The 21,718-nt window shown below is 30.7% G+C and overlaps 3 protein-coding genes across 3 annotated transcripts; all 3 read right to left on the bottom strand.

The window, feature by feature from the left end:
• Nucleotides 1–4,400: 4,400 nt before the first annotated feature.
• Nucleotides 4,401–6,865, bottom strand: LOC100802501 (protein DMR6-LIKE OXYGENASE 1). Its single transcript, XM_006572960.4, has 3 exons — nucleotides 6,305–6,865; nucleotides 5,713–6,037; nucleotides 4,401–4,938 (listed from the first exon to the last, which is right to left on the bottom strand). The coding sequence occupies exons 1-3, from the start codon at nucleotides 6,781–6,783 to the stop codon at nucleotides 4,690–4,692; spliced, it is 1,053 nt and encodes a 350-aa protein (XP_006573023.1). The 5' UTR covers nucleotides 6,784–6,865; the 3' UTR covers nucleotides 4,401–4,689.
• Nucleotides 6,866–7,706: 841 nt separating this feature from the next.
• On the bottom strand, nucleotides 7,707–10,942 carry LOC100797180 (plant intracellular Ras-group-related LRR protein 3). Its single transcript, XM_003517663.5, has 3 exons — nucleotides 10,153–10,942; nucleotides 9,197–9,363; nucleotides 7,707–8,625 (listed from the first exon to the last, which is right to left on the bottom strand). Exons 1-3 carry the CDS (start codon nucleotides 10,723–10,725, stop codon nucleotides 7,980–7,982), a joined length of 1,386 nt encoding a protein of 461 aa, XP_003517711.1. The 5' UTR covers nucleotides 10,726–10,942; the 3' UTR covers nucleotides 7,707–7,979.
• An 8,767-nt stretch (nucleotides 10,943–19,709) lies between these two features.
• Nucleotides 19,710–20,786, bottom strand: LOC100810685 (uncharacterized). The gene is given in 2 exon segments (NM_001289341.1): nucleotides 19,710–20,372; nucleotides 20,502–20,786. Coding segments are annotated over 2 exon segments (696 nt in total). The 5' UTR covers nucleotides 20,665–20,786; the 3' UTR covers nucleotides 19,710–19,839.
• Nucleotides 20,787–21,718: the final 932 nt, after the last annotated feature.

Raw genomic sequence — 21,718 nt, forward strand, 5'->3', positions numbered from 1 at the left:
TTTTCTAATCATTTTACAAGAACTAAGAAATTTAATTATTTAATTAATGATTTTAAATTTGTTAACAAATTGTATTTTTTTATTCTTCTAAAATTACTGTTATGGAGCTATTTTGGGCTTGGTCACCTAGCCCAGGGCTGCGATAACTACATGACCACTATTCCTGCGATTTACTGTTACATTGGGCACCACACACATTCGTGAATTATTTTGACAATGGAGTTAAACTCGTGATGTTCCAACAATATATAGTCATTCGATACAAATACGTATCACCCAATGATTTCCAATTCCGTGTATATCAGATTCAGAAGTACTGTGAGTATGAGACAGACAAGGTAGCTCACAATCTTCCAACAACAATTATTGGTAATTAAATAGACATACAGATGTACCTCAGGGACAGATTAATGAAACACAATATCTTCCAACAACACATTGTTATTCATTCAATTCCAATACGTTGCACTAGCTCTCGCACCCAATAAATTGAGGTTTCGTATATCTGAATTGAGACATATTGAATTCTTCATTTAAAGTTCATATCTTATTTTCCTTACAATATCTTTTAGGCTATTGATAACCAGTATCCTTACAACATAATTAAAAAACTAAAAAAATATTTAATATAAAAATCATAAAAGAGCGTAAAAAAGATCATAAATAATACAAGTATATCTTAATAAAAAAAATTCTTTTAATTTCTTAACCAATAATCTAAGTGCACTACTTAACACTAACCGAGCTAACAACCTACTAGGAAACAGATAGGGAACTCTATAGTGTAAATGATAGCAGTAAGCTTACGTGCACACCCGAAGTTTAACATTCACCCTTATACAGCATAATAAAATTAAAACATTGTTAAAGAAGATAATAAGGTAGGTTCTTGTTCTATTTTTTTTTAATAAAATTTTTAAATCAAATATTTTAAAATTTTTTTCTCCGTGGATTTTTTTTTTTCAATTCTCGAATAATGAACACCAAAAATATATTTTATTTCAAATTGTTATTTTGTGTTATTTTTTCTTCCTCTAAATCTCAGCTACTTACACGGATGATACATCGAAAATGTTTTAAAGTGATACAACTTATTATGCCCTAAGTTAAATTCAAATTCTTAATAAGTCTCGTTTGCCTTATTTATTTGTGTTTGACGTTTGGACTTAGGGCATAAGTAAAAAAACTTGAAAATTTAAGAGTAGGTGCATGAGTTGACCCGTATGGTTAGTACCAGCTAACAAAGGTTAAATTGGACATAAGAATTTCTATCCCTCAGATATATTGAATAATTATGCATTCCAATCTAATCTAAAATAGTTTGAACATGCAATGAGCTAGTTCGAATAGATCCGGCTAATCAGAAACATGTGAATTAATTTATACTGGTGCATGAAATACTCTGTCCATGGTCCATAAAAAATGAGTGAATTATTCACTCTTTCTAGTCTTATATTATACAGAAATATAAAGTACAACCACAATCAATTAATAATTCAAAAAACAATTTCTATTTCTTGAAATTTCAACAGAAATCTCTAAATAACCATAAGAAATTTTGCATTTAAGCAAAATTAGGTCAAGCAGTGCACTTCTCTACCGTCTCATACAAACCAGTGTTGATCAGACAACATAATTCTGAAGAAATTATACCGTATGAGTTTAACAGTGCAACTAAGAAAGAAAAAAAAATTATTATTTTTGGTGAATAAAATGAATGAAAAACAAGGCTCGAATCTTAATATCTTATGCTACGCTTTGCCACAAGAGTCCAAAAGGCAAAAGCTCTATATATCGCGAGCCATACATCCCACCAAATTATACCAACCCAGCATGTTCGTACGTAGAGCTAGTCAATGAAACACGTCCACATACATCTTTTGATTTTATCTAAACATTCACAGTGCAATAAAAGCCTTTTCAATATGGTATTAACTATCTAATATTTTAAACAATTTTTTTCTTTCTTTTTAAATTTTCTTTATATTTGATTAGTCTCTGTCACAATACAACACTTCTCTCTTATTTCTGTTCCTTTCTGCTTTTTATATAAAATAAAATATACTAACATTTCTTCAAATTATGCATAATACTTCTCATATTTTTTACACGTATACTAACCTCTCTAATTGTTTGAACAACATTACATTGGCATTTCTTGCAATTATACACATTAAATTAAGTATCCTTAACTGTTCAAAAAATATTATATTGTGTATCTCTCTATAAAAGAATTGGCTTAAATATTTTTTTAATCCTTGTAATTTATCACTTTTTTTTATTTTTAATTATTATAAAATTATTTTTTGTTTTTAGTCATTACAAATTATATATGTTTTATTTTTTTTTCTTATAATGCTTTAGATGATAATTTTTTTATTGTTTAAAGTACTATCTAGAGTACTTTAAGGACTACAAATATTTTTTTTGCAAGAACGAAAAATAAAAAATGTTAAATAAAAAAATCAAAAAGATATTTAAACCAAAAAATGTTGTGATGGTAAAAAAAGATGAAGAAAAAGATTTATGTGTAATTTTAAGTTTAAAAAAATGTTGTAATTTGCTCTTTTATAAATTAAAACCATAAGGAACTTAATATATAATAAAATAAAGAATTAATTAAGTTTTGAAGTGCTCAAGTTTTTCAGCTTTTAATTTTTAGTTCCTCTAATTTTTTTACAACTTTTAGTTTTCTATTAATTTTTCGTTGGCACTTTTAGTGTTTTTAATTTTTATTTTTCATATTTCGTTCCTCATTTATTTTTATTTCTTAAAATTAATTTTAAATATAAAATAAATGAGGGACTAAAAATAGATAAAACATAGACTAATTTGAGTAATAAAATTAAATCAAAAACTAAAAATGAACAAACAACTTTAGAGAGTCTAAAAATATTGAGGAAAAATTATCATGAAATACTTGAAGGACTAAAAATTGGAATATGAAAAAGTTATGGGACTAAAAATTTAATTAACCCTAAAATAAAATAAAAATGATTACTTAAAATTTAAAATTCATAGCTTAAGGCTAAAACATATTCATGTGTTGATTTCAATTAACTTATCTCATTCAATTTTTTTAATCACGAGCAAACTGTTTTTTAAAACAAATTATTAATTTAAGGAAAGAAATGTCCATACACATCTTTTGTTTTTTGTATCAATGTATTTAAATAAAAAATTGTCTTTTTCCACTTTTCTCATTTTCAGTTTCTTATATTTATTGTGCCTTAGCTACACTGCAATATTTCTCTTCGAAATATTGTCATCTCTATTTTTTATATCTTTAAATGGTAAAATTAATAAAACTTCGAAAACAAAGAAATATAAATAAAAATATTTAATAAAAAATTAAAATTTATACCTAAAGCATTTATAAGACTACGCACACACAAAAAAAGAAGCATATACATAAGTATTTGAATTCAATTACCTTTTTTCCATTCAAAACTTTTAATTCTTGAGCACATTTTTCTCATATTTAGAACTAATTATTAATTTAAGGTGCGCAGTTATGTGGTTTTGACTTAGATTTGCTCATAGTTGTCTTTGTCATTTATATTTGCTTGTGCTTTTCACTTGGATTTTATCATAATTGTGTTTGTTTGTCTTATATAATTGCTTGTAGTTTTTTTTTATTGGATTTGTTCATAGTTATCTTTGTGGTTTGACTTGGATTATTATGCTTAGGATTTCTCGTCTCTGTTTATTTTTGCTTGGGAACAAGCGAACCTCTAAGCTTAATTAGGAGAATTTAATGCATTAATTGCATTTTAGTTCTATTTTATCATTCTTTTTATAATTATTTTTGGGCAATTAGGAATATATGAGAAATTTATATTTTTTTAGACTAAAATACAGCTGCGGTCCTTTATATTTTCAATTATATTTAGTTTGATCTCTTATCTTAAAATTTATTTAATTTAATCTCTTATATTTTTAAGGTGAGTCAAAATAATTTCCAAAATAATGGTAATTTTTTTTTATCTATTTCGGGGCATGATTTTGAGTGTATTTTTTTAAACTAATCTGAAACATAAATTTATCTTAAATTCACATATATAAAAATTATGAATCTTAGCTTGTTATTAAAAAAATCATATACATGGTTAAAAGTCTTCTTACTTTTTGGTGTAGATATTTCTCTTTTTTATTAGATGTTATAATCTAGCACATATCAGTGCATCACTTTTTGCTCTTCTATATAAAATCTCAAATGCCGTTCTCCGGCTCAACAATGAAATTAGAAGTAATGACTTTTGAAAACACACAATTTATTTATTATTGGAAAAAAGCGTACATCATTTTTAAGGTGTGTGAGAGATGTAATAAATGATGGGATGAAAATAAAGAGAGAAATGAGAAGAAGAAGAAAAAAGGATAGAAAATGGGATAGGAGATAATGTGAAATTGTGAATATATCACTAAAGGAACTCAAATTTATTTGACAACAACCGGTTCACAACAACAGTAACTCTTATTTAGTTATGTCCATTATTTCATCGATCCCTCTCATAACCCAATTTATATTATTGATGTAACCCTCATAAAAAAATATTATTGATGTAGCCTTGTAGGCACAAGAGCTGGTATTTTCACAACTCACTTTTTCTTGCATTATTACAATAAGACCCTTCCTCTTTTTTTTTTTTTTTTTACCATAAATGGGTGTAGAGAATTATTTAATCTCTAACATGGCAACTCAAAGACTTCTTTAACCATCCTCCTCGTGCCTTCTTGTTTGAAGAATTCTTCAAGAAACTCAGAGAAGCGATAATTTCGGTATCTGGGAGGGTGTTCTTCATCTATCAAGTCCTGGATTGGGCCAATTGTAGTGTCCACGTTTGGGCCATAAAACATTGCCATCGACACCCGTGGACTCAATTTGTTGGTAACAGCCCTGTGATGTACACTTTTGAATCTTCCGTTGCTAAGAACCTACACATCAAGTCACTTACATTACTTCACCTCTTTTTTTTTTTTTTATCCCAATTGTTAGTTTTTGTTAATTGGTAATTGAACCAAGATTTTGCCCTCCTTTTCTTCTCTCTTCACCCTTTTTAGATTTTTTAGTGCTATCCCTCAAATTTAATATCAACACATTGCAAAGAACAACAGATAGATAATGGTTAAGAACTTAATTAAAATGCTAAATCAGGACCATGGTCCTGTGAACGTGCATGCACATGCTGAAGACAATGGCTTCCAGCTGGAAGGCCTTTAGTTTGTCCTTTCAATTAACAGTGACACATACAGAACTTTTCTTATAGATGGCAAACCCAAACAAGAAAAATCTGAGACTTAAAAAAAGTAGTAGAAATGAATTCGATTGAATATGAAGGAATGTGATCATTAAACTTATAGTGTTGGTTTATATATACAAGATCAAATCTATTAAACTACAAACTGAACTTAACTAAATCTGACTAATTCCAATTTAATAATAACTTCCTAATCATATCTCCAACAAATTAAGCATATTTTCGTATGTGTGTGAATACAAGTTTCATTCATTTACTTTTACTAAGCACAGAAGTTCTGCGTTTGTACATTAAACTTGTGTGCATCTAGCCTTTTCTCTAACAGTATTAAAATTGTTAAATATACTAACTTATACTTTCTCATTGTATAAATCTGAAATAAATTAATCTCTGGATGCATAAGTTTTATAGAAAAAGGAGAGAAACTACGGGAAAAGCACATCAATGGTACCTGAATTTGATCTCCCAGGTTGATAACAAATGCATTGGGAATAACAGGTACTGCAATCCATTTCCCATCTTTGATCACTTGGAGACCAGAAACTTGTGACTGCAAAACAATTGTGAGAGCATTGAAATCAGTATGCACAGGAAGACCTAAGGTCAACTCTGGATCTGGACATGGTGGATAGAAATTTGCTTGTGCTCTTAGTCTAGGCTGATCCCCAAATATTTTCAGTAAGAAATCCTCTTCTATTCCAAGCCCTATTGATAACAAACCTAGAAGCCTTCTCACCAATGAACCAATCTCCCTTGCATATTCACTGAAAGCCTCCCTGTGAACAAAACCAAATATATATTGCGTTTGTGTTTCATAACATACAAAAATAGACAAACTACTATAGCTTATCATAATTTGTAATTAATTTAGAATTGTCCTATCCTATGTTATACTATTTAATTCTAGACAACAAGTCAATTTGATATCTCCCAATAACTAAAAGCATATCATGCCCGTATCTAACTGGGGTTCGCGGTGGTGGAGGAACTGGATAGGAAAAAAGAGTGATTCTAGTTGTAAGATAAGAGAAAAAACTTCTCACCCATATTGAGTCCCTATTTCTTGTGGCAGAAGATGAATGATATCCTCAATAGGGTACCAATAATGACTGAAACATTCACTCCACATTTTCACCTTCTCTCCACCCTCCACATTAAGGTAATAGTTGTAAAGTTTTGTGTTCTTGGTATGATCTGTTGTGTAGAGCTGTCCTGTTTGCTCTGGAGGCAGATTAAAGATGTCAGTAATTGCTGTCATCATTTTGTTGCAAACTTGTTCAGGAATACCATGGTTCACTATCTGAAAGAATCCATATTCCTCACAAGCTTGTGAAATCTTCTGAACCACCAATGAGGATGAATGATTATTACCATCATAACTGTGATCACTCAAATCAATTATGGGAATTGAGTCCAGAGAAGTAACCTCTGAAAGTTGTGGTCTTTCATCTTCTGGGAGGATAAATTTAGGAGATAAGGAAAGTAGAGAAGAAGACTCATTTGCTAACTGAAAGGTCTTCATCTTGCCAGAGAAACTTGAGATTGAGAAGTTCAATTACCATTTACCAAAGAGAGGAGATTTTATTTCCAAAAAACGTGTCTTTTTCTTTCCAAAACAACACTTGCTATTTCTTTAATATTTTTTTATTCATAAAAAAAGTAGAAGTCCGCATCATGTGTGCCTTTCGTGTGCAAGAGTGAAACTGTTATTCGCACTAAATAGCGTCTCTATTTAGTTAACATAAATGTTTAACACAATCAAATTCAAAGGATTTGTCTAAGGTGGTTTTGATTTTTGAGGTACTTCACTCGTTAGACAAATCCTCAAAGGCAAGAAGAAAATAAAGTTAGTTGATAGTCACGTGCGCAACTAACTAGCAAAGTTAATCAAAATGAAAGGAACCATTTTTCAAAAGTAGATTGCAGCAGGACAATAGGTAAAAAAATGGTCCATGATGGACCACTTTAATCGTCACCGTTGATTGTATTCGAATTTAGGATTCAATTGAACTTTCTAATTATTTACTTTGATGAGTTGGCTTTATCTGTAAATGCATTAACACTGATCTCTTTTGTGGTTTTCAGCTGAAAAACTACTTTCCTGGTACGGTTAAGTTTAGTGTTTTATTAATATTTTTTTACTAAGGATTTTAATTTTTCTTTCTCACCGAAACTTACCTCGTTATGTTTCCGATCTTCATTGCAAATATAGTAATCTCTATGCTCTCTTCATTCCTGCTGTGATCCCACAATTGCTATTTATGATCACCTGAATGACTCAATAAATAACATTAAGGATTTGAGTCCTGATTTGTATGTTTGCCTTGATATTTTACTTGAGGTACTGTGATCTAACAAGGATTGTTCCTCATATTTATTTAGAATTCCACTTCATTCAAACTATTCAAAAAACAATTTCTTGAGATCTCAACAAAAATCTCTCAATAACCATAAGAGGGAATTTTGCATTTAAACAAAATTAGGTACAGGTCAAGCAACGTACTTCTCTACCATCTCATACAAACCACGTGCTGATCAGACAGTAATGCCAAACAAATTATACCGTGTAAGTATAACTGCAAGTAAAAAAAAAAAAAAAGATGAAAAACAAAAGTATTGATTACAGTGGTAACAAGAGTCCAAAAGCTATATCACAAACTATACATCCCACGAAATTATAAACCCAGTGTATGTAGGCAGAGTCCAGATATTCTTGTATCACAGCTGTTGATCCAACCATGGGTCTCTAGGAGCTTTTTTAGCGCCAAAATATTCTGCAACACTTTCAGAAACTTCAGCAACATTATTCAACAATGAGGCTCCCCATGCGAGCCATCCTGTCTGTGCTTGCTGATTTTGTGTTTCGGACATGCTTTTCTGTTGAGCTTCTTCAATGAGATCGAGCCACCACTTGGCCATGAACTCCTTCACAGCCTCAGCCCCTTGATTTACAACCTCAATTGGGGGAACTATGATTGGATTCTGGTCCAGGTTGAGCTTTGTCAATTTTTCAAGCCTACCGAACGAGTAAGGAAGAGCTCGGATTTGGTTGTTGCTGAGGTCAAGCTCCCTTAAGTTGACCAGATCACCAAGTGTTTCAGGTAGCTCTGTCATGTCACTAAAGTTACTGCTAACATTCAGATATTCCAGATTTGTGAGTTTCCCAATGGATTGAGGTAGGCCATGAAGCTCATTGAAATGAACATCAAGATGCCTGAGAGATTTCATTTCTCCAATGGAGGCGGGAAGAAATCGTATCTTGTTCAAATGGATCAAGAGCTTCTCAAGGTTAACAAGTCCAAAACCCATGTTCGTTGGCAGACACATTAAGTTGTTAAAGCTTGCATCCAATTCGACTAGTGACCTACAGTTGCATTAAAGAAAAACTTAACAGAAGCACAAAATAGAAGCATCATGAACTAGACCTGTTCAATAACTAGCTATTAGGAGAAAATATATGAATGATTTTATATTATATTTCCAACAAGTCCCCTCACACAAGAGCCTTTTTGGCTTGCAGTGATGACAATACACAAGCTTGCCTACCTTGTGCTTGTGTATGGATTCTTTTTCCTTATAAGAATGGAGGCGGCAAAAAATTAAACTCTAGACCACTTGGTCAAAGAGGCTCTGATAACATATTATGAACTAAGTGAAATGATAGTAACACTCTATTATTGGCTGAAATTTGTTGAAAATCACAATTCTGTAAGTCTCGCTCCCTGCCTAATAAACTTCACTCGTGACATTTTAGTTTTTAATAAATGTTAATCAATAATAGAGAATATGTTAAAAAGAGTGTCTTAGAGAATGTGTTCCTAGCACTTATCTATGAACTAATTATCCCCCAAAACGTAAACTATTAGACAAAGATACACAAATGATTTTATATTATACAGAAGACACTTCGATTTTAGAACATGCAAGAAACACACCTGCAAAGAGCAATGGATTCAGGAAGAGCAGTTAGCTTGTTTGCTGACACATTAAAGATCTTCAGATTAACCAACAATCCAATAGAGTCAGGTAGGGACTCTAAAACATTAGATGAAACATCCAGCTCCACAAGCCTCTGTAGTCCTGCTATTGAATCAGGAATCACCTGTTTTGACCACATGAAAACATCCAAAATTAAAATTATAAGCAACAATAACCAAAGCCATAATCTTTTTTCAAATAATCAACGACAAACGATCCACTGCAGTTTCATCCATTCCTTCTTATTTCATACATGCAGCTGTCTTAAAGAATGATTAAAAAAAGAGTACATTTATCTCACTTGGATCTAGCTTGGACAAGTAAATGACATTTATTCATACACTATCAATTAATTCAGTTAGCTGTATAGTATTTTAAACAGCAAACAAGAAGAATTCACATTTTACACAAGTTGCTTCTCTTCAAAGTAACATGTGGATTATTATTTTTTGTTTAGTTTGAGATCATAAGTATCTTGCACATGAAGCAATCCTATTAGAGTCAGACAAGGTTTTAAAAAATGGTCTGCCACCGTGATTTGGGCCGCAATGTCAAGATTTCTTAACTGTCTGCAACCCCATTGCAACTACATCGGCCGCATACATTTATCCACGATTCCATATTTTTTTGCTACTGAATTGACCATAGACCAATAATTCCCTTATGGTTATATGACACTGTATTTTTCATATTTCAATTTTCTACAATAGAGTTCCATTGTAAAAATATTTTTCTATTGCGATTTGTCACGATATCAACAAACTGTGACAAAATCGCAACATATTTAAAACCTTGGAGTCAGATAAGACTACTAAGGATGACACTGCAAAGATCTCCGAGTATTTAACACAAAAACTAAATTCTGAGACTATTAAAAAAACACACACAAAGATAAACAGAAAACAGTGTATACCTCTAACTGATTCTGAGACAAATTAAGCACAACGAGGCCACGAATCTTCCCGAACGCTTCGGGGAGAATCCTCAAGTGGGACCCAGAGAGATCAACCCTTTCCACTTCCTCACTCTCCGCTTTCTTCAATACCCTAACCACTCCTTCGCTCACTTCTTCAACGACCCCTTTCACCGATTCAGCATAGGCCTCGAGGAGCTTTTTCTCGGAGGCTCTCAGCTGCTTCACGCACTCCTCGTGCGTGTCGTCCACGCGCACCAGCGCGTGGACCACGTGGGCCTCGCCGCCGTCCTCGCGCGCGTGGGGGTCGGCGATCCTGGCGCGGGCGGCGGCGACAGCGGAGGGGTCTGGGCGGGGGCCGAGGGTGCGGAGGAGGGAGAGTGTGGGGGTGACGTTGAGGGTGGAGGCGTGACGGGCGAGTGAGGATAACACGCTGGGGTGGTTCAAGTGAGGGAATTGGGTTAATAGAGATTGGTCTAGCTCTGCGGGGAGGGGTGGGTGTGTTTGGGGATCAAGGTGGTTAAGAAGGTGGGAGAGGAGAGGGAAATCGTTGGTGTTGGGATTGGGATTCATTTTCTGGATGAAGAAGAAGAGAAATTTGAGGAAAAATGGTGATGGAAAATTGGGGAGAAATAGAGGGAAGATTCTTTGTTTCAGAAATTCTATATACTCAAACAAAATTTACCATTTTTTTAATCAATTTATATAGAGAATTTTGAAAAAGAGTCACAATTGAAGTGTCGGTAACATTCAACTTCTTTTGTTATTCTATGTTTGGTTTCTACTTCTGGACGTGTTTCTGTTGAACAAGTCTTTGGGCGTATTGACAAAAAAAAATAATCTTATTGACCATTTTAGAAGGTTAAGATTTATGAAGTGGTTTATATAGAAATGAATTTAATTGCACTACTATAGAAAGAGTTTATCAAAGTTTTTGTTTTTATTATTTCTGTAGGTTATCTTTGATTTTCTGTCAGAGGTGCTCCAAATTCAGTTTAGAGAATAAATTTTGTTTTGTGAGTTGTTTGATTATTCTTAAAACATCAAATATTTATTTTGAAGAAATAAGACTTTGTTTACTTTTGCAACTAAATTTATAATCTTTAATTCAAACATATGTATTTACTTTGTGGATAGTTTTTCTCTGAATGTATATGGAAGACTCAAATTCAACATTATTGTTTAAGTTAAAATAATTTCACGCTTATTAAATGATATGATTAATCGTTGTGAGTAAAGTAGTTTGGATTGGTGGTTAACCATTAAATCAAGTCATTAGTCTATATCCATTGGCTATAATACATTGAATCATACTTCTTTGTACTAGAAATGCATTGGTTGTTGCTTTTAATTAAAAATAATCATATATTATAATGTAAAGTGTTTATCAAACACAAAATATAATTTATTAAATTTTTTATTTATGTAAAATAAGCATATATCCTTGTACTGTACAGATTAATATACTATGTTATTGAAAAGAACAAATAAAAAAGTTGAAAGGCCAAAGAGATTAAACGAATGTCACATCAATATTATCTTAGTTAAAATTAGTATTTTAATTTGTGCATGATATAATAAATAATTATTTTTATATAAATAAAATTCATAATAAATTAATATTTTTAAATACATAAATGATATTAAAACTGAAAATGATAATAAATAAATATATTTCAATATATAAATTATGTTTTAAATTTACAATAAATAATTTAAATTTTAACATAAGGTTATTTTTATCTATTCACGATTTTGTTTAATTTTTTTTATTAAAATTCAATTTATATATAGAAATAAAAGAACGTAAATTGAAAGATATATAGAATTGATAAATCACATATACATATAGAGATGAATATTGAAAGGAAAAAATAAAAAAATTTCATTGAGCCTATAAATATAAATATGTTAAATTAATTATTTGGTCCCTAAAGTTTCTCGATTTATATTATTTTAGTTCCTATAGTTTGAAAGTTATTTTTTTACTTCCTATAGTTTATATTTTAATTCTCTTTTAGTTCCTATAGTTTAAAAGTGATTTTTTTAGTTTTTATAGTTTGTATTTTAATTCTTTTTTAATCTCTATATTTTGAAAGTAATTTAATCCCTATAATTTATATTTTAATTAAATTTTAGTCTTTACTACAAAAATATATATAAAAATAATTAGCTACAAATTATTTATAAATTATCAACTATTTTTTTATTATAAATTATCCTGCTATAAATTAGTTACGAATTACTTATTAATATTTTTGCAGTTAATTGTAATGGATAATATTACTTATATTTTGATGGTAAGACTAAAAGGAAATTAAAATATAAAATATAGGGACTAAAAAGACCACTTAAAATTATAGGGATTAAAAGGAAATTAAAATGTAAACTATAAGGATTAAAAAAACTATTTTCAAACTATATGATTAAGAGAGAATTAACATGTAAACTATAGGGATCAAAAAAATCACTTTAAAATTATAAGGATTAAAAGATACAAATGATGAAATTATTGGGATCAAATAAATAATTAAATCATATAAATATATGAAAAGTTATAGTTAATGATTCATACATTTCTAATTATGTAGTGCAGAATGAAAAGAAGGCTAAATCTAGGAGTCTTTGAACCCGAGTAGGAAAAAAAAATCTTTAAGTTTCACATTGCTCACTTTAATTTGAGTTTAAGCCTTTATATATCCTAACACTAGTTGTGATTACTAAGGATTTGTTTGATTTGTATTTTCATTTATTGTTTTCATTTTTTAAAAACTGTTTTCATTTTCAAAAGATTAGAATTCTGAAAACATGTTTGGTTTGATTTCTTGTTTTCTGTTTTCATGAAACAAAAATACTAAAAATTTATGGTATATTGACTTCTTATCTTTTTGTATTTTTAGATTTGGTTAAAACTACCGCAATTTCATTTTACCCGAAATGAGATTTCTGTTCTCAAGTGAAAACACTTAAAATGAGAATTTATTATTTTCATTTTCTGGTTGTTTCCTGTTTTCATTTTCACTGAAAATATTTTCAGAAATCCAACCAAACACATTTTCATCACCATTTTCTATTTTAAGTGAAAATAAAAATAGAAAATAACTAAACCAAACACCCCCTAAACTTCTGATACAACCTAGTGAAAGTGAAATCTAGATCGTTTGCTGCCTTTGCTGCATCATTTTTTCTGCAGTGAAAATCTCAGCCATGATTATGTTCATTCTCTTTTCTTAGTTACTGTTACAACTTACAATAATCAATCAAAAGTTCAGATTTTTGTTGTAGAGTGTGCCAGTGACAGTGTGGGTTGAGTTTTGGTTGAATTTGTAAATAGCTATGTTAATACAACATTGTGTTTGTTGGTTCTGTGCTTCCTCTCCTCGGATAAGAATTGTGAGACACTTCACCATCTTTGCCCTTGAATTAATGCACATATCCAACAAACACAACACAACATCAGAAGGCATCAACTACTGCAAGGCATTTTTTGTCGTTAGTTTTAATTAGACCCACGTCAAACATATTAGGAAACGTTTTATAATCGGAAACTTGTAGGTATATCTTTATTTTAAAAGGTTTGTTTGAACAAACCAAATTCGATTGGGAGAAGGAGAAGCCAAATCATCAATGATGAGAATGACGTACATTTGACGAAAGAGGACAAATATTTGGTTGAAGTAGAAGAACAATATGACATACAATATGGATAAGGATGAAAGAAAAGCCAATACCACACTTGATGAACCTTGCAAGTGTAGTCAATAGCAATGCTTAAATTCCTATAAAGCGATTGCAAAGAATTAAAGACTGGACAAGTGAGAGAGTTTACCATTTTAATTGAGTGGTAGCTCATAACAATTAGCCCTATAAGTAGTGGAAAGAAGTAATAATGGACAAGGAAGGTTTAAACTTACTAAGTGTGTGTTTGAATGAATATTTTTAATTAAATTTTTGCATCAAGATATACCAAAAGCAACTTCAATTAGAAATTACTTTTATAATCTTCATTTGAATTGTGTGGATGAAAATTCAAATACACTATAATTTTAGAAAAAATTACCAGAGAGAATGATTCTGTACACAAAAATAGATGTGGTCCATCCACAACTAACATTAAGGGTAGGTTTAAATATATATGCTCTTTGTTCATTGTATGTAGTGTATATATTTTAGTTTCTTCGTTTCCATATGTTGTTATTATGTCTCTGGGCAATTTGGGTGTCATCAACACACCTTTTTGGTTCAAATTATTAATGCATTTTAATCCTAGCCATTTGAAGTCATCTGATAAATTTGGTTACTGTTGGTTTCAAATTCTTATAAATCCAATAATTGGTCTCAATAGCATTTTATTGAGGATTTTATTCCAAGTAAAAGACAAAAACTCTAGGGTGTTTTAGTACACTCCAAGCTGAGCTACAAAGTGGAAAACGACCACGAACCAAAACCTAGTTATATCGTGTGTAGGAAAATATTTTCACAAATACTCTATATAAAATACCTGGATATTCTGGAGTAGCTTACTCCCAACTCGCAAGATATTTGCTAGTGATAAAAAGAAAGTGGAATCTTTCATATCTAAAGAATAAAATGGAGACTAAAAAAAAAGAATAAAATGGTTCCGCATTATTACGAGAATATATCTCTTGAAAATTCTCATAATATTTTTTAATAAACATAAATTCTCATAATATTGACCTATATATCTTTTAAAATTAATGGTTAAAAAAATAGAAAGTACTTGTGTACTTACACAAAACTTCGAAAGGTCTTACTCTAATTTGCTCTAATATTTATCTTTGCTTTTTACTACTAGTTTTAGGATTCAAAGTAATAATGTTTTCCTACTGTACCAAAAATAAAAATGTTTTTTCTTAAAATCAAATAAAATCATTATTATGAATAATTGCCAAGCGTGTAAATCAGCTCTTAAGGGACTAGTATATTCATATGAAAGTCTCAAGTTAAATTCTCGAAGAAGAGCTTTATTACATTCACTTTTTTTCTTACTGAAGCTATATTACATATAGTTATTGTATCTTACTTCACTCGGATTAATCAGACGTCTAATGTAGTATTCCAATACTACTCCGGTATCTTTAGACAAAAAATATGCGGATAAAAAAAAGTATGATTCATGCTAGAATAGGGTATTATATATACAAGTAAAAAGAGAGAAAATGAAAATACTAAATGACATTATTTTACGTATAATACGTGTTAGATGAAATATAAAATATGCTTATATAAGAGTTGGACTCCTAGTCCTTATCAAATAAGCCAATCAGTAGAAACTACTCTTAAGATATCATTTACAATAAAATATTTTTAAAATAAAATAATATTTTTGAGATATTTCCTAAATATTTTAACACTAACCTTGATTAAATTTACCCGATAATATGGGAAACAAATAAAAACTATATAAATGTAAATCATTTTATAAAAAAAAAATAGTAAGACTTTCTCTCAAAAAAAGAGGAAATCTAAAAAGTTCTCTCTTCCAAGAAGAGTATGTCGTTTTGAATTAGTCTACTCTTAGCTATTTTGGACTAGCTCACAGCAAGCCAACAAACATTTGGATTAGGTTAACTCAGTGTAGTTGTATGCCAACAATTTGCTAGTCCACCATGGTCAACTGTAAATTGCAGGCCGAACAAGCATTGAACTCTATTTTTTCCTTTTTTCTAAGAATATTATATCACAAGTGCATTAATAATATAATAATTAACATAGAAGAAAAACATTATAATATAATAATTAGCATATATAATATTAAAAATACGAATTTACTTTCATATTTTAGTATTATAATAGTCCTATTTTGATATATTGTCTATCAATATTTCATATGTATTATTAACATATTTATTTATATATCTTTGACTTGGTAGTATTTTATGTTATAACAAAATAATTTATTACAAATAGATTCAACCCATTAACATTTTTATTTGTTATACTTATTTATTTTTAATAGTTTAGTATGAATTTTTTGTTCAAAGTATAGAAATTAAAAACAAAAATAATAGTATAAAAATAGAAATACAAATTTATTTAGATTATTAAGTTAGTCCATCCCATTACAGGCTTAGCTAGCTCACGTGGGCCAATGAATTTTCTAACTAGGCTAAGCCTAATAAAGGTTGGATTTTTTTTAGTGTGTCTGATTGTTACAAAGTATTTATTAACTTTGATGATTATTAATTTTTATTAAAAAATTTAACTGGACCACCTTACTGAGGTTTTCTTTTTCTAATAAGATTTTTTTCATTTACAAAGTTTGAATCTAAGAACTTGTTTAAGAAGACCAAATCCAATATTAGTTGAACCAGTAACTTGTTGTTACAAAGAATGAAACTAAATGTTAAAATATAATCTACAATATATATTTTGCTATTCCATAAAGGTAATTTATTTATTTATATATAATGATGACAATGAAATTTAAACTCAAGTTCTTATGCAAACTACCTAAATCTTCTACTAGTAGATCGACCTAAAGAGTAAGTAAGATCATTAAATTTGATGCATTTTATATATTCTTATTTAAAAGTGTATGTTGAAATTTAATACATTATATTATAATTTTATTCAAGTTTCTTTTTGTTGTGGGTGTTCACGGATTGGGTTGGATTAGGTTTGATTAAATTCATTACTAAACTTGACTAAAAATTTATGAGTCGGGCTAGATTTGTATAATTTTTTTATATAGATTTAATCCAACCCAATCCGATCATAAATAGGTTGAATTAATCGGGTTTGAATATTTAAAAAATATTTCTTTTGAAAAAAAATAATTTTTAAGAATAATAATTTGTTTTTGCCTAAAGCTTTTTAAGTATATAATTATAAAAACACTTAAAAGAGATCAAATTATGACAATATTTAAATAATAAAATTGATGATTTCAATGTTAATATGATATTTTATTTTAGACAAAAATAAAGTATTGTATAAGTATGAGAAAACATAAACAAAATCAAGACAAAGATAAAATAAATAAATTAAAAAGGAAAAAAAATCATAAATGATTTAATTTAATAATCTAATAAAATATATGAGCTAAAAATTAACGTGTTTTACATTTAATAATTAATTTATATATAATAATAAATTTAATTATATGATATGTGTGAGATTGGATTAAAAAAAAAAAATTTTATCCAACTTGTTTATGTTAAATTTTAATTAAATTAGATTAAATTCGACTCAAATACTTGTAAAATCCAAGTCAATATAATTGGGTTATATTAGGTCACCGATAGATCTAGAGCCATAAACATTCCTACTTTTTTCAACTTTTTATTTTAGTATAATAGTGATAACAAAATTTTAAACCTAGTTATAATTTGACACAAATGACTAAAATCTTGATTCTTGGTGGAATTGGCTTAAATTCTTTTTACAATTAGGAATAAAATTACAGATTAAAAAATAAAATAAAAAATTCATAGCTTACTTCTTTTGGTTTTGGCATCTATACCTTCTCCCTTAGCCTTTCCTTTTGTTTTCCTCAGCGTTTTTTTCACCGACATATCTTGATGTTTGCTTGTTGTTAAACAATAACCTTACAATGCCACGAATTCTGCACCAAAATGCAGAGCAGACAAGGCTTATGCTTGAACTTTGAAGAGATCCATCATCCATCGCTTTGTCAATTCCCCAAACTCATTTTTTTCTCTTTTATTGGGTTAAAGTTCACATTCTTTTATTCAAAAATCTGTTTGAATTACTCATACTATTTTGAACATATTTTTTTATTAGTTAAAATTTATTAAAAAATATTATTTTATATAAATCTCTTTCTTAATTTTATAATTTTAATAAATTGTAATTAATAAAAAGTATAAAGAGAGTAGATTAAAAAGTGTATTCTTAATAGTTAATACCCGACTCACTTTATGACTCCTGTATGTTGAAGCACAAAATATAATCTAAAAGAGATGGGAATAAATGATAGCATATGGTGGGGTAAAATATCCTTAAATCGTCTTCCGGAAGTTAACACCATTGATTCCGGGTAAATGGGCAGGTGAAATATCTCTCATATCTCTTCCAAAATTAAGATGGCGAAAGGAATCTTCCCTTTGTGTTACATGAGTGGAGGTCCTTTTATTTCCAATACAAAATCTTCTATTTTAACAATTCCATGCTGAAACGATGACCCTGTTTTTAGTTGTTTTTTTTTCTCTCGTTTTTTTATGTTACTTTTTCTTTTTTTCAAAAAAGGAAAATATTCTTAATGTATGTTGGTTCTGTCAATTTGTAGTTTTGTACCATATATTCTCATCTTATGTATGAGTTCAAGTTCTTTAAATATTCATGTGCCAGCTGTCATGAGATAGTTTTTATTTTCATTTTTCGTTGAGTTCATTTTATCCCTTAAATGGAGTCTGGTCCCCCATGTTATGTGTTTCCAACATTCGTTGCCATTCCAATTGGTGTTCATACGAATCCGAGATATCGTCCCTTGTTCATGGTCTCCATAGTTCATAGCAATACTTCACTTCAGTAAAATAAAAATAAAAAGCAGCACTTCACTTGAATCTGGCCAGAACCCCAGAGCTGAATCTGATCATCATTAGTTACTCAAAAGGAATGAAACACGGAGAGACAATTTATGCAGACAATAAGGACACCAAACAAAGAAATAAGTTCTAAAATAATTTAATTCGTCTTAGTCAAATGTAGGTTTTGCGTCGGTCCGAGAACAAAGCAAATAACTCTAATTTCCACAGTGCATTTTTTTAAAACTATACAAGATACTCTAACTGGAAGAAATAGATTATGCACTGAGAAAAGAAAATCAATCATAAATTATAATATATGGTAAGTTTATTATCTGAAAAACCTTACTGGTTAGGTTGACAATTCAAAAAATTTAAATACCCATTAAACAAACTCTAGTTCCTAATGGGAAATGGAATAAGAATCAAATTTTTTTACCCAAAAAATGGAGCATCAACAAAAGATAAATAACATGGAATAGTGGGTGATGACAGCTGCATTGCCATAAAAGAGCATAACCAAATTTATGCATTGTAGGGTAAAAGAAACTTACATGGAAACGCCCCAAATGCCATCTTGTGCAAGATTTTCTTTCAGCCATCAGTTAAACCTGTAAACAGAAATGTCAAATCATTAATCAATCCAAAACCATTCAAAGGGGTAAAAAATGTTGGGGGAAAAAGTTTGCAACGACAGTGATGACACGGAAAGAGCATAAGGACATAACCAAAGCGAAAACAGATGAATAGGTACTTAATAAAACCATAGAACCACCGAAGCAGAACAATTTGGCTATGAATGAAAAAAACCCAAACAAACGAATAAAAGAGAACACGGAAAAAAAAAAGAAAAGGAAAAGGACGAAACGAACTCACCGTCACTACAAAACGGAGCGAAAGGAAACACGAAATTGGAGCGAAATTCATTAATGGGCAATCAAGGATCAAGAGCTACTAAAACCGCAATCCTTGTCAAGGTTTTTTTTTTACAGTCCCCACTTTACATCACAGATATATTCAGGACTCTTTCCTTTCCCTCTTTTTTTCTTTTTTTTGGTATTTCATCTTCGTTTAATTATATTATATATCATCGTAAATTTCCGTTTATCAATTTCTTTCTATAGTAACACCTGCGTCTTAATCTCAGTACTTCAGTTCCAGTATTTCAATATTCCTTCTAAACGACACCGTAACGCTGTTGCCAGTGGTTCCCGTTGTGGATCAGATAAACGTGTCCACCGTTCCCGTGGTGGTAACCGTACCGCGGCAGAGGAACATTCCTCCCGGAGGATTTCGATTTCTCCATGCCGACCGGATACGCCGGCGGCTGCGACATCTGATGTACGCAGCAGTCTGACACCAGCGCCGGAGCCCTGTATCTCCGGCCAGATTCACCGGAGCCGGTAGGGCTGTAATACGATGAAGACGACGACGATGACGAAGCGGAGGAGGAGGAGATGGACGCCGATTTCGACGGAGCAGTGGAAAACTTGTTCGGCGATCTCGGCGGCGTGGGCGGCGTGGGCGGCGTGGGCGGCGAGAGGAAGGCTCTGATTTTCAGCGACGAAACACGGTCGTATTCCTCGATGAGATTTGCGAGATCTTCGTCGGAGGTTATGGAGACGAGAGCGTCGAGGTCTTCGGAGGGTAATTGGCAGCGGAGGTGCCTCACGGAGGCGCCGCAGAGCTCCTCCAGTTTCAGCAATAGCTCTGTAGTGTACAACACACGCGATTAGGGTTTATTATTACAATATCGCAAAACGCAAACGAGTACGTCGTTTAAACTATGAGGAATTGAAAATTGAGTGATAGAGAGAGAGAGAGAGAGAGAGAACTGACCGGAGAATGGAATGGAGCGATCGACGGCGAGGATGCGGGTGTGGCCGCCGAGGTAGCGGAGCTTGCCGTCGGGGTAGCGAGGGAGGATTTTGCCGCCGTAGCTACAGAGGAATTTGAGAGTGGATTTCGGAGGTTCGGAAGTGAATTGGGCTGGTCCGAACATGGTTGGTTCGGGTTCGGATTTAGATTGGGGTAAAGTGAGGTCCAGTTTTGGAATAAAGTGGAAAGAAAAGAGAGAGAGAATGTTGTTGAGAATTTGGAGTTTGGAGTAGCGCCTTCAAGCCTAGGAGTGGTGGCATTTGTCCCTTATTTATAGGGAATTCACCATGTTCGGTCAGGTCACTTGCTTAATTTCGGAATTAGAAGGGTAGAACTGTACAAGCCAAAAAGTCAAAAACCTAGTTGCTTTAAAATATGAATGATGATAATATTAATATAACAAATAAACGTATTTTATTTATTTTTGCTCAGAATATTTTTCTAGACTTTTTTAAAAAGAGAAAAATAAATGGAAGGTTAGGAAAGGGAAGTCAAACGAATATGTATAATTTGAACAAAAGAAAAATAAGTATTATATTGTGTTATAATTGTGGTTGATTAGAGAGTAATTTCTGTGACTTAAAATATTCATAAGAGTAAAATTTACAGGAATATTGTAGACTTTTGGCATTTTAATTTAGTTTGTGTTTGTATAAATATTTGTGATAATTTTTTCGTGCAATTGATTATTTCTCTTTTTTTTTTATCATGATTTCAACAGCATTCAGAAGTATTAAAGTAGAGATTTAAAAGAGGTCTTAAAAGCATTACCACGCCTAATTTGAATGTTAAGCATGAAAAATCCATTACAAGTCAAAAGAAATTGAGGGCATGTTTTAATTGACATTCTAATTAATGCCCATTGGTATGCTTGATTCTCATAATCACACTTCAACTCTAGAATTAATTTTTATAGATGCTAATGTCGGTAGGATATTGATTAAGAAATTAAAAAGAAAAAGATTTTTAGTGAAATATATAAAATTATTTTGTCTATGACTTTTTTTTATATTTTCTTATGATTTTTATAATAAATATTTTTTAAAATTTTTTAATTAATACCTTAAGGTACTTCTTAACAAGACCCTTAACTTTCTTAATGTTTCTTACTTGTGACCAGAGATGACAAAATGGATCACTTGCCTTAATTTTGATTTAACTAGCTAACGTGTGTAAGT

The sequence above is a fragment of the Glycine max genome, chromosome 1 (genome assembly GCF_000004515.6).
Source record: "Glycine max cultivar Williams 82 chromosome 1, Glycine_max_v4.0, whole genome shotgun sequence".
Classification (NCBI taxonomy): domain Eukaryota; kingdom Viridiplantae; phylum Streptophyta; class Magnoliopsida; order Fabales; family Fabaceae; genus Glycine; species Glycine max.

What these genes read in the sequence shown, in the direction of transcription:
- LOC100797180 (XM_003517663.5), bottom strand. Translation starts at nt 10,725, where the DNA reads ATGAATCCCAATCCCAACACCAACGATTTCCCTCTCCTCTCCCACCTT. An exon ending in TGTCTCAGAATCAGTTAGAG is followed by an intron (nt 9,364 to 10,152) that starts GTATACACTGTT and finishes TGGTCAAAACAG; the next exon opens with GTGATTCCTGATTCAATAGC. An exon ending in GAATCCATTGCTCTTTGCAG is followed by an intron (nt 8,626 to 9,196) that starts GTGTGTTTCTTG and finishes ATGCAACTGTAG; the next exon opens with GTCACTAGTCGAATTGGATG.
- LOC100802501 (XM_006572960.4), bottom strand. Translation starts at nt 6,783, where the DNA reads ATGAAGACCTTTCAGTTAGCAAATGAGTCTTCTTCTCTACTTTCCTTA. An exon ending in GAAATAGGGACTCAATATGG is followed by an intron (nt 6,038 to 6,304) that starts GTGAGAAGTTTT and finishes TTTTGTTCACAG; the next exon opens with GGAGGCTTTCAGTGAATATG. An exon ending in ACCTGGGAGATCAAATTCAG is followed by an intron (nt 4,939 to 5,712) that starts GTACCATTGATG and finishes CTTGATGTGTAG; the next exon opens with GTTCTTAGCAACGGAAGATT.